The sequence below is a fragment of the Thunnus maccoyii genome, chromosome 1, assembly GCF_910596095.1.
Source record: "Thunnus maccoyii chromosome 1, fThuMac1.1, whole genome shotgun sequence".
NCBI classification, from domain to species: domain Eukaryota; kingdom Metazoa; phylum Chordata; class Actinopteri; order Scombriformes; family Scombridae; genus Thunnus; species Thunnus maccoyii.
This window is the reverse complement of record NC_056533.1, coordinates 28,839,099-28,854,672: the sequence shown is the minus strand read 5'-3', so window position 1 is coordinate 28,854,672 and position 15,574 is coordinate 28,839,099. Positions and strand designations below refer to the sequence as shown.

At 37.0% G+C, this 15,574-nt stretch overlaps 1 protein-coding gene and 1 long non-coding RNA gene across 2 annotated transcripts; one reads left to right on the top strand and one right to left on the bottom strand.

Moving 5' to 3' along the window:
• Nucleotides 1-299: 299 nt before the first annotated feature.
• Nucleotides 300-11,423, bottom strand: zgc:158482 (uncharacterized protein LOC100009650 homolog). Its single transcript, XM_042419919.1, has 10 exons — nt 10,860-11,423; nt 9,119-9,328; nt 8,859-9,017; nt 6,521-6,645; nt 3,636-3,830; nt 3,179-3,269; nt 2,731-2,929; nt 1,531-1,628; nt 1,242-1,372; nt 300-973 (listed from the first exon to the last, which is right to left on the bottom strand). The coding sequence occupies exons 1-10, from the start codon at nt 11,335-11,337 to the stop codon at nt 797-799; spliced, it is 1,863 nt and encodes a 620-aa protein (XP_042275853.1). The 5' UTR covers nt 11,338-11,423; the 3' UTR covers nt 300-796.
• On the top strand, nt 11,179-15,306 carry LOC121902565. The gene is made up of 2 exons (XR_006097583.1): nt 11,179-11,267; nt 15,115-15,306. It is a non-coding gene; the product is annotated as an uncharacterized LOC121902565 (long non-coding RNA).
• Nucleotides 15,307-15,574: the final 268 nt, after the last annotated feature.

The following is a 15,574-nucleotide window of genomic DNA, read 5'->3' as shown; positions in this document are numbered from 1 at the left end:
TACATAACCCTTTCAAAGAATCATCAGTTACCTACAGCAGCTACTTTTAGGAAATTATTGAAAGAAACTAATATGCTAATACATCATTTGACACACAAAACTACAAACTGAAGAATATTTTTTGCAAATTAAAAACTACGTATGAACCAAAATATAACGAGTAGGCCTTTACCATCTAAACCAACTTAACACTTTTCTGTTTTTTCTTATAATTTGTACCAAATTGCACCAATGTCACTGTAAAATGTCCTGAAAATTAACAGTTAAATACCTGCAAATTACCCAGAAAATTTCCATGAAATTAGTATAAAATTAAAGGACCTGTAAAATAAAGCATTACTAGAAAGTCAAATAGCAGCTGTCTTCTAGTTTGTTCTCCATGAAGACTGTCAGAAGCATCTCATTACACTAATAGTATCTGTTGATCAGTGCTGCACATGTCCTTCACATGTCCCACCATCCCAACAGCAACACTCCTCAACACCCTTATTAAACTGAATAAAGTAAAAGTGTCAGAGTGGAAAGCAGTCATCATGCTTGCTAGTAAATATGCTATTTACATTATCAAAGTCCCTCTTCCTCTTGTAGGCTGAATTCAGCCTCCAACTTGGATCCTTACAAATAAACCCTGCACTTGTTATTCCCCTCTACTACTTTAGTAAAGAGCATTTATGTCTCCATGTTGTTTTACTACACATAACTGATATGAGTATTATTAAAAAAGATCTGTTTAGTCCCTGAGCTGAAGTTATTAAAACTATCTATGTAGTACACCTAGCAGACACTAAAAGCCTACTCATAGCTTGATATTTCCTGATATGATGGAGCTGTAGACCTGGGCCGTCAGCGGCACATAACTCTTCTTATTATCATCAAGGATGTAGAGGGGGTCCTGGATACGTCCCGGATCAAAATTCTCCTCCACTAACTTCACCTTCATCTGTTTGAAAGTCCCTGTCACCTCCACAGCATTCTGGACAGAAGAAAAGTACAAAATACACACTCAAGTACAACATCAAGATATCTCATCATCTCAAAATGTAGACGGATAATAATAAATCAATGTTTTACTCTAAAATAAGATTTTGTCATTGAAGAAAATGAGAACCACTGTCCCATTTTGACATGACAGCACAAAAGTTGACCATTAACTTTGTGTTTTGTTTGTTTTACAGATATGGCATGAGATTTTTTTTTTCTCCAAAATTCATATGCAGTCAAGTTTTCTGAAATTAAATTACCTGTATCCTTATAAAGCGCGGTCGGGCATACGATGGTAGGTAGCTGACCACATGTTTATATATTTTTATTCCATCAAACTGGGCGCCTTCCTTCTCAGTGACAGCAGCCATCCCTATCCGCCCCTCATGCCCTAAAAAAGAAAGCCAAAGAACATCACAAAAAAGCACATTTATGTCAGAAATGTAGCCATTTATAACCTAATTAAAGTGTATCTTTGTTGTTCTGCCATTTAGAATTCAGATTTTTATTAAACATACTCTGAAGTAAAATAGATGAGATGACCATCACCTGGTATTTGGACTCCATAAACATTGGCTTCTTTGAGACAATCACTGATAGTCAGGATGTCAGACACCTCGGTTGTGGCCACATTCTCACCTTTCCACCTGTAGGCTCAAACAAAATGTTCAAAATGCATTTGGGAAACAAAAACATGTCTTTGTTTTGCCCACTGAAATCTCATGTTTAAGCAATGAATAGGAGTTTACCCTGAACCTCAAAGTTCCTCTAAATGAGCATGGTGCATATTTAGTGGTGCAGAACTGCTTCAAATTGCACAAAATAGTAAAAAGAAAATGTATTAATTAATTAATTAATTAATTATGTATTAGTCAGAATTGTTGTTATTGTGAGTTTGAAAAATGTTCCTGTTTAGTTTTCTAGTAAACTTCTCCAGTTTTGACAGTTTTGGTAGAAAGAGTGTTGTACAACAGTCATGGATTGTGCCTTAAAATCTCAAACAGCAGGTGGCTCTTCATGAACATATAAAGAAAAAAAGAAAACTAAAGCTTAATTTGGAGAAAAAACATAAAACCATTTGTTTAAGCTTTTATTCAATCAGTATAAAGAATTTTGCCTTTCAAATTTTTATGGAAAAGTGGGAGAACGTCTCTTAAAAATGTAATAAATAAGGACCAGTGTGTAAGATTTAGGGGATCAATTGGTAAAAATGGAATATAATATTCATAAGTATGGTTTCATTAGTGTATAATCACCTGAAACTAAAAATTGTGTTTTCGTTACCTGTGAATGAGCCCTTTATATCTACATAAGGAGCAGGTCCTCTTCCATGGAACCCGCCATGTTGTACCGCCATGTTTCTACAGTAGCCCAGAACAGACAAACCAAAAACTGGCTCTAGAGAGGGCCTTTTGCATTTTTCACTAGTTTCCATAGGTTTTCCTACATGCTTGAAAGGGACAGGTGAAGGCAAGGGGTATTCAGTTGGTTGCAATCTGCATCCTCCCCACTAGATGACACTAAATCCTACACACTGGTCCTTCAACTGACTATTTTCCTTGACAGGCTTTTCACCTTTTACAGTGAAAGGTCAGAGACCTCAAAATATTTCATTCACTAATCTTTTAGCCTGACATTTGTGGTTTAATGATCTGCCTGATAATGATGTATACACCTCTACATACATAATTATGTTAAAAACAGCATACTTAAAAATCATAAAACAAATAATGCACGGGAGTTCTGTACCTGAATGTGTCACCAACACGATCCTGAAAGTAGATGAAGTTGTCTTTGTCGATCCTCATTAGGTCTCCGTTGTTGAAGTAAAGATCTCCCTTCTTGAGAACGTTACGAAGTCTTTTCCTTTCCGTTTGCTCTTCATTCTGAGCGTAGCCGACAAAAGGGGCGATGTCTGTGATCTTTGATACCAGGAGTCCCGTTTCACCTTCAAGACGAAGCCAAAAGATGGTTACTGCCATTTTCTATCGACAGACTACTTCAGCCAAACATTGATTTATCATCATCAGGGTCCTGATTTGGTTGGTAAATAGACCCTGCCTATGAGATGCAGATGTAATACGTGTCATGGTGCAAAGAGTAAGAAAGCAAATCTACAGAAAGTACATAGAGATAAGGTTTAAAATTGGTGATTCAGAGGTCTAATTTATATTGACAGCAGTAGAAGTTTCTTCACCTTTGGCTGACTCTATGCAGAGGCCGTTAGCATCTCGAATCGGCTCATCTCTCTCTGTGTCATACTTGATAAGAGTGTAGGGAAACAGCTTCTACAGGAGGAAGTAAAGGACATCAAAACTGCATTATATTATCTTTATACCAACAGCAGAATAAAACATATAATTCCCATATTATTTATCTAAAGACACATATGACATATTTGTGATTCCAACATTTCTGCATGCATTGGTATAGTATATAGTATATATAACCACAATGCAGAATGTTTTAGAATGAACTCAAGGTCTACTTACTAGCTTTCAACTACAGCTCACAGTCTCTTGGGTGGTTGAGAGATTTGAAAGTGCTACTAAGTGGACCATGAGCTGTGATTATTTTGTCACACACACTAATAAGCTCTAAAGAAAATTCCACACTATTTACAGAAACATAAACAGGTTTTTTTCTTTCCTTACCTGATGCAAAAAGTTGACCCGTCCAATAGCTCCTATTTTCCCCGCGTAGTTGACAAATCCCACATTTCCCTCAGTGGAGGCGTAAAACTCTCGGACCTGAATGTTCCCAAAGCGATTGAGAAACTCCTTCCATATCTCTGCTCTGATGCCATTGCCAATGGCCAGTCTTACTTTGTGGTCTCTGTCATTTTCTCTCTGCATTTTCAAAAAGAAAAACAGGTAAAGCATTTTGAAAGTTTTACATAAAAGACTTATTGAATACATACTAGAATCAGAACAGGATATAGTTTATCAAAGAAAGAAGAATTGATGGTGATGAGGCCAAAAACTGCATGTCACCTCTTATAAGGATGGAAAGTCTATGTGTGTTTAAATATTGATAATAAAGTTTGGTTATATAGAATTTATCAAAACCAGAGATTACAAAGTGCTTTACAGGGACAAAACGAAAAAGAAATGGAAAAATACATATGCAGACAAAATAATTCAAATTAAATAAGGGAATAAGGTAAAAATAAACATTCAGAAGCAACATGAAAAAAAGGAAAAAGCTATTTAAAATAAGTTATTCAAAAGCTATTTGATATGTGCTCAAAGAAGCGATTTAAAAGAAGATATTGATTTTGCAAGTCTGTTTGTCGGGCAGGTTGTTCCATAGTGGAGGTGTCCTAACAGCTTAGGCTCTGTCTCCTTTAGTCTTACACCCTGACATGGGAACTGCCAACAAGTTCCTGTCTGAGGTCCTCTGACTGCGTGCAGGTTGGTGTGTAATTCAAAACTAGGTCATTAAAAATGCTTTAAAAGTCATAAGTAAAATCTTAAAATCAATTCTGCTTCTGCCAACGTAGAGACATTAAGAGGGGAGTGATATGTTCTCTTTTCTTGGTTTTTGTTAGTAGTCTGGCTGCTGCATTCTGTACAATTTGGAGTCTATGTATTGCTGCTTTTAAACACACACACATACACCTATGTGAACTCATAGGCTTTATAATAAACAAGTTCCCCAATTAGGCCCTTAATTAAGAGAAGGCATCTCTCTGATCAAATACCTGCATAATACCTGTGTGTATGTAACAATCTGACATCAGAAACCAGTTTGCACCAGCAAAAATGCTCTCACATGAATATCTCATATGTCAGACATAAACATAAACAAAAACATACAAATACTGTATAAGAAATGCCATTCACTTAATAAATGTGACCCTAAAGTAATATACAAGTGCATTCAAGGGAGATATTTGGTTGCCAAGTCACATGATATGGTCTTCCTGAGTTAAGGCCAACATCTATTCCTAGAGTTGACCAGATACAGACAAACCACCTCCTCTGACCTCCTCGGTACAGAGTCACACGGTAAATTGAGACTGTGTTTCATGTGATGCAAGTAGATACTCTGAATGACCACACACATAAGCAGAATGTTTACAGTACTCCTAAATACAGTTAATACATCTTTATGAGAAATGATGGCATGATTGTGAACAATGTCTAGTAATCATATCGACATATCTATCTGTAACGTTTCATGCCATTGAACCCCTACAGATTATGACGCAGAAGGCTGGAAACTGATAGTTGAGATTTAACGATTTCTATTTTTGTAAGCCAGCTGTGCTGCACTGTGGGAATGTACAGATTTGGAAAGTTATCTCTGACTAGATATGTGTAAAAGGCAGCTTGCTGCAGTCTGTTTGCAGTATTCTGCTTCTGCAGCTGTCTCGAGTAAAGGGGTTTTACAGTAGTTAAGATAGCAAAGAGGAGGCATGGTGCCCACAGCGCCCTGCCAAAAATACTGTGTGAGCTTGTTTAAATAGCAATCACTCTGGTAATTAAAAAAACTGGCATTTAATGAATAAATAAAGGGTAATAATAGTGGTTGTATCAGTTTGTCAATACAGTATGAGACTGATATTGCATTTGGTACAATTGTTTATTTATGATGGCAACTCCTTTACAACCACAAATGACTAAAACTGCAATTAAATATGTTTTCTTTGAACACATTTGTGATTGTGTAATTACATTCTGTCAAAAAAAAATCTCCCCTAAAGGAATGCCACTGGTTTGGGTTTCAGCTGAGAGTTTTAACTGTCACATGATCAAAGCTCTGCTGCAGAGGCCTTACCACAAAGAAAACAAAGTAAATCCTGTAGAACTGCTATTTATTGGCAAGAAAATGATCCAAATTAAAGGTTACTATATATTAGCATGATCACTCACTTGTTGTCATTCTTTAAAAATCCTGCAAAAACAAATATTATTCCTGCTGAAATATTATGTTACTGCTTAGTTTTATCTCTGTTTTACAGAATAAAAAAGTAAAAATACGTCATCATTTCATCTGTGTCTTCAGCGGACTGAACAGTTCTTTTAGTGCACGGCTGCTCAACACAAAGACTGAGAAGGTCCTTTGTGCCTGCTGCCGTTAAGCTTTTCAATGACATGCTTGAGTATTAAAAGGCTTTATGATTATTTATTACTGCTGGCTGTTAGATCTTTTGTATTCTTTATCCTTAATTTGCTCTGTGTCAGCACTTTAAGGAGTTTTTATTGCCTTGTCAATTTATCCATGTGTCTGGTGTTGTCTTTTAGACTGTTTTAGCTGTTTTATCCATGTTTTATTGTCTTTTGTTTGTTTTTTTTGTTTTTTCCTCTAGTCATAAGTGTTGACATGTGGTGACTATTGTATTTTCACCCTTGGAGATCAATGAAGAATAGTACCAGTCAAGAGATTGGACACACCTTCCCATTCACTTGAATGAGAAAGTGTCCAAACTTTTGACTGGTACTATCTCTCTCCCTCCCTTCCTCTATCTATCTATCTATCTATCTATCTATCTATCTATCTATCTATCTATCTATCTATCTATCTACCTACCTACCTTTGGTGTACTGCAGAGGTAACGCATCACTTCTCCTATGTACTGAACGACGGTCACGCTGTACTTCCTGCAGTCATCCCAGAACTGCGAGGCGGAAAACTTTCTCTTCAGTATGATGGTTGACCCTTCAAAGTCAGACAGAAGAGATGAAAGAAAATTTGATTTCCAGATGCACAACGCCAAAATGCGAAAGTGACATTTTCATGGCTTTCAATTCAGTACATTTGCTTTTCAAAACTTTGAAAACAAAATATTCAGCTATAAGAGTTCATGCACAGCTAGTGTCCATTTAGATATTATGATATTAATGGATATTGGATTGGATTTGCATTTTTTTAAAATAACAGACAGATTCATTGCAGGTGTAGTGTTTTGAAACTTGTATTAACAGGCACATACTGTAGTTTACACTATACTTATTTCTACATACCATTTCTATTTTCAATTAGCTGAATTAAAAATGAATTACTATACCTTATGTAAGGATTAAATATGTCTAAAAACTCATGTATTTGGTCACAGTCAAAAACTGCACAACATGACTGTGATATGTGGACATCTCCTAATATGTGTGCAACTCAGGCCTCACCAGACATTTAACAGGAGCGTGAACTTTAGCCTATTTAGAAAAAGGCTGTTAGAAAGTGGAGGTAATCTGGTCTTGGTTGACCCAGCTCTGTTCAGATTACTGATTCACTGTGACAAAAGACTCTTTCATTTGGTTGTCCAGGGACAGGAAACCCAGAGGGAGACGGAGGAGCAGCTGTGTCACTTTCTGGTAGTGTGCAGTGCAAACAGGTTCAGTTCTGTTGAGTTGAGTTGGAGAACCACTTTCATGAACCTGCACAATCTGGAGTGGGCAGACGCACAGCTGATGCATGAGAAAATTCCACCCCAACACAGTTGTGATATTCAAGTGACACCTCTAGCTGGGTCGTGTGTTCCAAAAAATACAATTAATTGTCAGTGATCGCAGGTGTAACTAGGTCAATAATGTATTACCATAAATTGATCCTGGATCTGCCATAAATCATCCATTACTACTCTGTTGAGAATTTGTGCAACAGCAACAACTTCTTATAAGCTTTTTTGTTTGGTTGTTTTGGTTCTGTTACCTGTAAGTTTTGTTTGATTTATGCTATGAAAGTGATCTACATGTGACCTGTTTGCTTACATGTAATGGGATTAATAGTGTGTCCTCACCTGCACTAAAAAAAACATGGATGTATATTAAAGGATAAGTTCACAATGTTTCAAGTCTGTCTTAAAACAACAGTCAGGTGCCCATTTCAGCATTGAGACAGGTTTTTGATTGCTGTAATCATTCCTCCTGTTCATACTGGACATTAAGACTCTTTCATAATGTGCCTTTATATTGATTTGTTGATTGGAAGATATTCACTTGTTTTGTGTAACTCAGACAGTTTATAACTCAGATACACTTTTAAACACATCTTTGCTCAAAACAAGGACTGTGGATTTTGTCCCCCCGTCTCTTACATTGAAAGTAGAGCTGCAATGATTAGTCGATTAATCAACAGAATAATCATTTTAGTCTTTTTTTCAGTAAAACCATTTGATAGTTACAACTACTCAAATGTGAGGATTTGTTGCTTTTCTTACATACATGATAGAAAACTGAATATCTTTCAGTTTTGGACTGTTGGTCAGATAAAATAAGACATTTGAAGACTTCACATTGGACTGTGGGAATTCATAATGAGTCTTTTTCATTATTTTTCTGACATTTTATAGACAAAGCAGTTAATCTATTAATTGAGAAAATAATTGTTAATCTATGATGAAAATAATTGTCAGTTGTGGATCTCTTAATGTCCAGTATGAACGGGAGGAATGATTACAGTGAGCAAGACCTGTTTCAATGTTCATTTGGGTACCTGATTGATGTTTTAAGACAGACTTGAAAAATTGTGAATCTATCCTTTAATATAATGTAATTAATGTGTTGTAAACTACGGCAGCTTCTGGCACAGATTCACTTTTGTTCCAAAAGTCTGGATTTAAATGAATTGAATCTGATAGTTTGGCCTGAAATATAATCATTTTAAAGTCTTTGTTTTTTGGCAAAAGTGTTTCCAACACACAGTCAAGTCCCTACCAAGGTCAACAGTGGCGTCAGCAGGGAAAACAGACTGCTGTACCCAGGAAACTGGAAAGTTATTTTAAAAAGCCTGAAATGTAAGAAAAAATGTAACAAGTCCTTGTTTGCACAGTAAATAATTCATTCATCACCAAGGAATCTCACACAGCCTTCTCAAAGTCTTATTTGTTTAACACTGTGGTCTGAGGCAGTTCCAGCTACTTCTCATTGTCTCACCTGTCTCCATGGAGCCAATAAAGCCTATAATGAATCCAGCTGTGTGGTACAGAGGTAAGTTGAGGTAGATGACATCACTAGACGACACGCCATTTGAGGATAAAACAGCCAGAGCTGTTAGGAGGCGGTTCTGATTGACCACAGCTGCCTTAGGGAGACCTGAAACACAAACACTGAAATCTCAAGAAGGCTGTTGGTGCAGATTATCACACAAAACTGAAAAACAGTCAAAAAAAAAAAGAGGCAATCACTCCTGATACCTGTAGTTCCAGAGGTGTAAATATAAACCGCAGGACTTTTGAATGTGATGTGTGATCTGAGGGATCGAGGGAGCGGTGTGTCTGCCGCATGGTCCACTTTATCGGAGAAGCTCTCGATTCCAGGTGTGTCACAGTGTTTGGTCATCAGGAGGACGGTGACGCCTTGCTCTCTCAGTGATGGCAGCACATCCTCCACTGCTTCCTTCAGCTCTGGAGCAGGACACACGATTATAACCACTGAATACTGAGATTAGATTAATATATTGTCCTGCCAAGATATTGCAAGTAAATCATACAGTTTTACAAAAAAAATGCAGTTAAGACTACAGCCTAACGGGAATCAGCAAAAACCCAGCAAGCTGCAACTTTCACTGACTTCTTAGTCTGGAAAACAGATGCTGAGAGTCGCTGGAGACTAGAAACTAGACGCCAGTGAGTGAACTATGAGTAATACTCACTTGTAGGCTGGCTTTACAAGACCACTCTGATTGGCTCATGAACATATTCTGAGGTCTGTTATATCCGAATAAGAAAAACAGATTTGTTGTTCTTTACTCATATTAAATATTTGGTATTGCTGTGGTTTCCCTTGGTGTGGCTGGGTGTTGTAAAAATATGTTCAAAACCAGTAGAAATACGATTGCAACAATTTAATCAATAGTTGTTAGTTGATTCAAATTCTCTTGTTCCAGCTTCTCAAATGTGAATATTTCTGGTTTCTTTGGTCTTCTATGATGGTAAACTGAATATCTTTGAGGTGGACTGTTGGTCGGGACAAAACAAGACATTTAAGGTTACATCTTGGGTTTTGGACAACGGTCATCGACATTTTTCACCATTTTCTGACTTTTTATAGACCACCAACGACCAACTGATTAATCGAGAAAATAATCAACAGGTGAATCGATAATGAAAATAATTGTTAGTTGCAGCCCCAGATTCCTGCAATATTGCACCCATACAGTAATTGAATACATTAGAAAACAAACTAAAGTATAATTGTAATAAACTCTATTTGTATACCACTTTTCTTAAAAAAGTTACAAAGAGCTTCACAGGGAAAAGAAAAAAAAGCAAACAATAAAAGCAAGGACAATGCAAATTGAAACAAATAAGATCATTAGATCATAAATACAGGACATTACAAATCAAGTTAAAACCAGAGACGAATGTCAAACTGCAAGGATAGAAAAGTAAAACCACAAGACCCATAATAAGTACACTTAAATCCCCTTTCAGCTCAGATAAGCTTGAAAACCTCCATTTCATATTAAATAATTTCAGATTATTACTAATTAATTACAATACAGATGACAATCAAATACATATTCAAATTCAGATGGTAAATATTTTCATTATATTCAGGTTAAGCTCCCTCCTCTTCACATGACTGCTGGATCAGTCTGGCAGGAGTCCAGACTGGATAATTCTTTAAGACCCTTTACATGTTTGATGAAAACACTGAGAGGAAAATACTTCTCTAAAGCTAAAGTTTCAAGAGAAAATCTGTACAGAATACCATGAATACCATTTATTTGCTTAATCTGTGCCCCATGGTGGACCAGGAGCTATTTCATAGTCTGTTCCACTAAGAAAAATTTCATTCTGAAGAGAAAAAAGCTATTTGAACCTGTAGGTGTGACACAAAAGTGAAACCAGAGACCATAAATCATTTGGTTTCAAGCCCAACTCCTTGTAAACAGCAGGCCTGTCTGACTAAACTAAACATACAGGCCCTTACCTGGAGCTGCTATCAACACTTTGGCCTTGCAGCAGTTGAAGCAGTGCAGCAAACACTTGGTGCGGATGTTGTAATTGAGAAGAGCTACAGGGGAGCCCAATTTAGCCAAAGCCAGCCAGGTAAACATGAAGGCGGGCTCATTCCCCATGAAGACAGCGACGGTGTCTCCGGCTTTATATCGGGGGTGAGACTGAAGCGCGTTGGCAACTTTATTACTCTTCTTGTCGGTGTCTGTGTACGTGAAGCTTTCATCCTCAAACACAATGAACGGTTTGTCTGGATGCGCAGCAGTCTGCTCCAAGAAACGGTCCAAAACAAAGAAGAAAGGTCTTCTCATTCGCCTCGAAACAAACTTCACTAAAATCCGCAGCAGATCTCCGATATACAAGATATCCGCCCAGAGATAAGGTGTGAAAGTTTTGAGGGCGAATGGTATGATGAGGATACTTGCTAAAATGATTGAAACACACGTTTCCATCCTGTTTTCTTCTTTAAAAGCTACAAGTCCTGTAAAAAGTGTGCAGCCCCTGCAGGAAAATGGGGAATGTGGCAAATAAGGATTTTGTTCAGTGGGGCGGGGCATTGTCTCAAATTAAGTTCATGGAGAGGGTTGAATATCTGAATAATTAGAAGTATTTGAGGATTGAAGAGAACTACAGATTGCACAGAAGCAACGACATGTTTTATTGCAAGGATTAAACTATTCTGCTTTTCCAGAAAAAAAGCACCCTCCAAAAAAAAAAAAACCTTGGCCAACAGAGCTCATTAGACATTTAGAGAATGACAAACATAAAGAGTGAAAGAGTATTCATCAGTCTCACTGAGGGTCAGTGTCAGGGTCAGTTAAATAGGCTGCAGTGATATGTAAACGCTCTGCTGCCTGTAGGTCAGCTGGTGCAGCAGGCGGGGCGGCAAATGAGAAGACAATCAAGAGTTTGACCATTTAATCTGATGAAAATCAGCATTGTGGGTTATTAGTAACACAGGCAGTGGTGGAAAGTAACTAAATACATTTATTAAAGTAGGCTACTTAAGTACAATTATGAGATACTTGTACTTTACTTGAGTATTTCCATTTTATGCTACTTTAACTGTCACTCCACTACATCTCAGATGGAAATGTTGTACTTTCTACTCCACTGCATTTATTTGACAGCTTTAGTTACTTTTCAGATGAAGATTTGACACAATGGATAATATAACAAGCTTTTAAAATACAACACATTGTTAAAGATGAAACCAGTGGTTTCCAACCTTTTTGACATTTAGTGTCTCACAAAAAGCAGTGTGTAGTCGGGGTCACATTTCAGATGTTTATGAGTTGTTAACAGCTCCACCAAATAGTGATTTTTCCCTCTACGAAACAAGTACTTTTACTTTAGTACTTTAAATACATTTTGCAGCAGACTTTTATTTGTATTGGAGTATTTTTACATCGCTGTATTGGTACTTTTACTTAAGTGAAGGATCTGACTACTTCTTCCGCCACTGAACATAGGCCTGCATTAGTGTTGTGTTTGCAAAACTTGCAAATGATAATGATATAAATATATTCTGTAGTGTTTGTCCTTGAGGTCTTTTTGAGTTTTAGTAGTGGAAGAAGTATTAAGATATTTTATAACAATGTAAATACAAGTAAAAATCCAGAATTAAAACTTCCACTTTAGTAAAAGTATACATAAATATTTTCAGCCAAATATTAAAGGTGCAGTGTGTTGAATTTAGTGGCATCTAATGGGACATAATATTCACAAGTATGTTTTAATTAGTGTATAATCACCTGAAAATAAGAATTGTTGTGGTTTTGTTGCCTTAGAAGGAGCCCGTTATATCTACATAAGGAGCAGGTCCTCTTTCAGGGACCCCGCCATATTGTACCGTCATGTTTCTACAGTAGCCCAGAATGGACAAACCAAATGCTGGCTCTAGAGAGGGCCTTTCGTGTTTTTCGTGGCCACTGTAGGTTCTCCTACATGCTTTGAAGGGGAGAGTGAGGGGAGGGGTATCCAGTTGGTTGCAATCTGTAACCTGACCGCTAGATGCCACTAAATCCTACACACTGGTCCTGTAAATGTATTAACAAGAAAAAGTGCTCATTCTGCAGTTGTGATGTCACAAATCATGCTCGTAGGTACACGCCTTAAACTCAGATTTTAACGAGGGCACAGAGGAACTTTCCATTTTCAGCAGATGAGTGTGAAAACAGCCTTCTAGTGTCAAACTGCACATACATCATTCTGCACAGTGAAGCTCAAACATTCAACTGAAGGGACAAGAAGGAAAACATATTTTTGAGTAGAGGGGAGCTTATCTGAAAAGTAGCCTGTAACTCCAGCTCTAAATAAATAATAAATGTAGTGGAGTAAAAAGTACAATATTTTTTTCTAAAATGTAGTGCCGTCAAAGTATAAAGTAACATAAAATGGAGATTACTCAAGTAAATCACAAATATCTCAAAATTGTACAGTACTTGGGTAAATGCACTTAGTTACTTACATACACACACACACACACACACACACACACACATACAGACACACACTCACACAGTGACAACAATTAAGAAATTTAATCCTCAGACGCTGTCTGTCTGTCTGTGTTTCATTAATTTTGGTGACATCAGAATTAAAAATTTGGCAATCTCCCAGGAAGTGATGTGTCTTTTTCTCTGAATTTTCTTTTTAAAGCAGTTTTAAATTCCTGTAAGTGTCACTCTGTTCTTTGTTTGCTCTCCACTTTCCTTCATTGCAAACAATTGTTGCTATTGTAAAGCACATCACTTTCCTGTTTGCAAGAAAATATTTCCCTGGAAAGACAAAACATGTTATTTTATGACACAAGATAATGATTTTCAGGTTCAATTAAAAATATTCCAACTTGTAGCTGTCAGGGCAAGAAAATTAAAACATCTTACTATGCATTTTCTGTATCAGTGTCTGAGTGTCAGTATATCAGTTTCAGTATCAGCACAAACATGTCTGTACTGTAGATAACATGCACATTACACTGTAAAACATTTGAGCTATTTTAACTTGAAAACATCATTTACCCCTCCTACTTAAAAACATTAGTTATACATGCATATCAGTCGTTGTGATCTAAAATCCAAAGTTAAGTTTATTGATTTTAAGAAAACAAGTCTAAGACATTCAGTCAATATTTAGTCACATAGAAAGACGCTGACGTCAGGTTTGTTTTCCCCCTCTCTCAGTTTGATTGATTTCATGGCTCATTTCGTAATTTGTCACATAGTCTGCGCAGCAGAAGCTTTAAGACTTTGTGGCAAAGCTCCTGTAAATTCCTGTTGTAGCCATTTTAATGTCAAGGCCAGAACACAGACAAGGCTGGTTACATTTGTAAAACATTTATATAAAAAAGAAAAGACAAGCAACTTATCTCTCCCAGAGGAAAGAAGGCTTTGTGCAGATTTTAACACAAACACAATGCATGCTGGGAAATATGCTGATATGTACTAACCATGTTTATTAAGGAGATTAGTCACAGTTAACAGGACGTTCATTCAAATGATCATTTAACACTTCAAGTTCTGAAACCTGAAAGTAGCAACTAGAGATATTTATGTCAAAGATTTGACCAGATTTACATGAGTTAAACCTGCATTGATGGATATTTTATGTAATATGAAAATGTTGCCCTCAACTCTGCAAATCTTTTAGCTCAACTTTTTTTTTTACACTCTGCAAGCACATATTCCTGGTAGATTACTTTGTAACATTAACAGCATATTTCTTCTGTTCACATGTCAATTTTCACAAACAAAGATAAAGATTGATTGTTGCTGTGATAACTTTCCTGACTTGTAAAATCCTCTTATAGTGTTGTGCAGTGTTTCAGTGTCTGATAAGCCTTCAAACTCAATGAGACAAATTCCTCTTATCATCTCATTGCTACCTGCAACACGCCTCGCTCCATGTAGCACCTTGTGTTGTGTTAATGCAGGGTTGTTTGGGTTAAACCAAGCTGAAATAGCTAGCCTAGCTGTGTCCAAAAGTAACAAAATCAACCTACAGCACCTCTAAAGCTCACTCATTAACACGCTATATCTCATTTTTTTAAATGGAGAGTGTAAAAACAAGAGATTGCAGGTTTACAGGGACTATTTTGTGTCTGGGAGCCATTACTTCCTGAAGTCTTGCTGTCACTACCTGTCTATCTGTAATTTCAACTCCCACATGAACTCTTCTTTCGCACTGCAGAGCATAAAAAATGTCATGATAATTTTTTTTCTCCACAGCCTGGCCAGTCCGTGACTGGATGGGTGCAGCAGCTGCACAACTGCACCCTGCAGTTGAAGAGGTGCATGTTACTGAGCCTTTGCAGCAGGAGTGTCCTGTCTGCAGCTACAATAAATGAGATCCTCTTGACAAAGGGAAACAGCTAGACTGGTTGTGTCCAAAAGTAATAAACAGCCTCTCTTCACACACTATATCTGTTTGTTTAATCAGAGACTATATAAAACAACAGACAACAATCATAGTGAGGTTGCCAAGCAGCAGAGTGTAGAGTATTGTGTAGAATATTTTTCTCAAGAGCTGATGAAGACCAAGCCAGAGCTAAAAGGAGAGTGAATGCAACTTCAAATACACAATAATGTTGCTGTGTGTCTGCAGGATGTGTAAATAGGAAATAGTTTGCGAAACACATTAGTCACAATAACTGAGTTGTTGATATGGTGGTGGTTGGCGTTTTTCTGA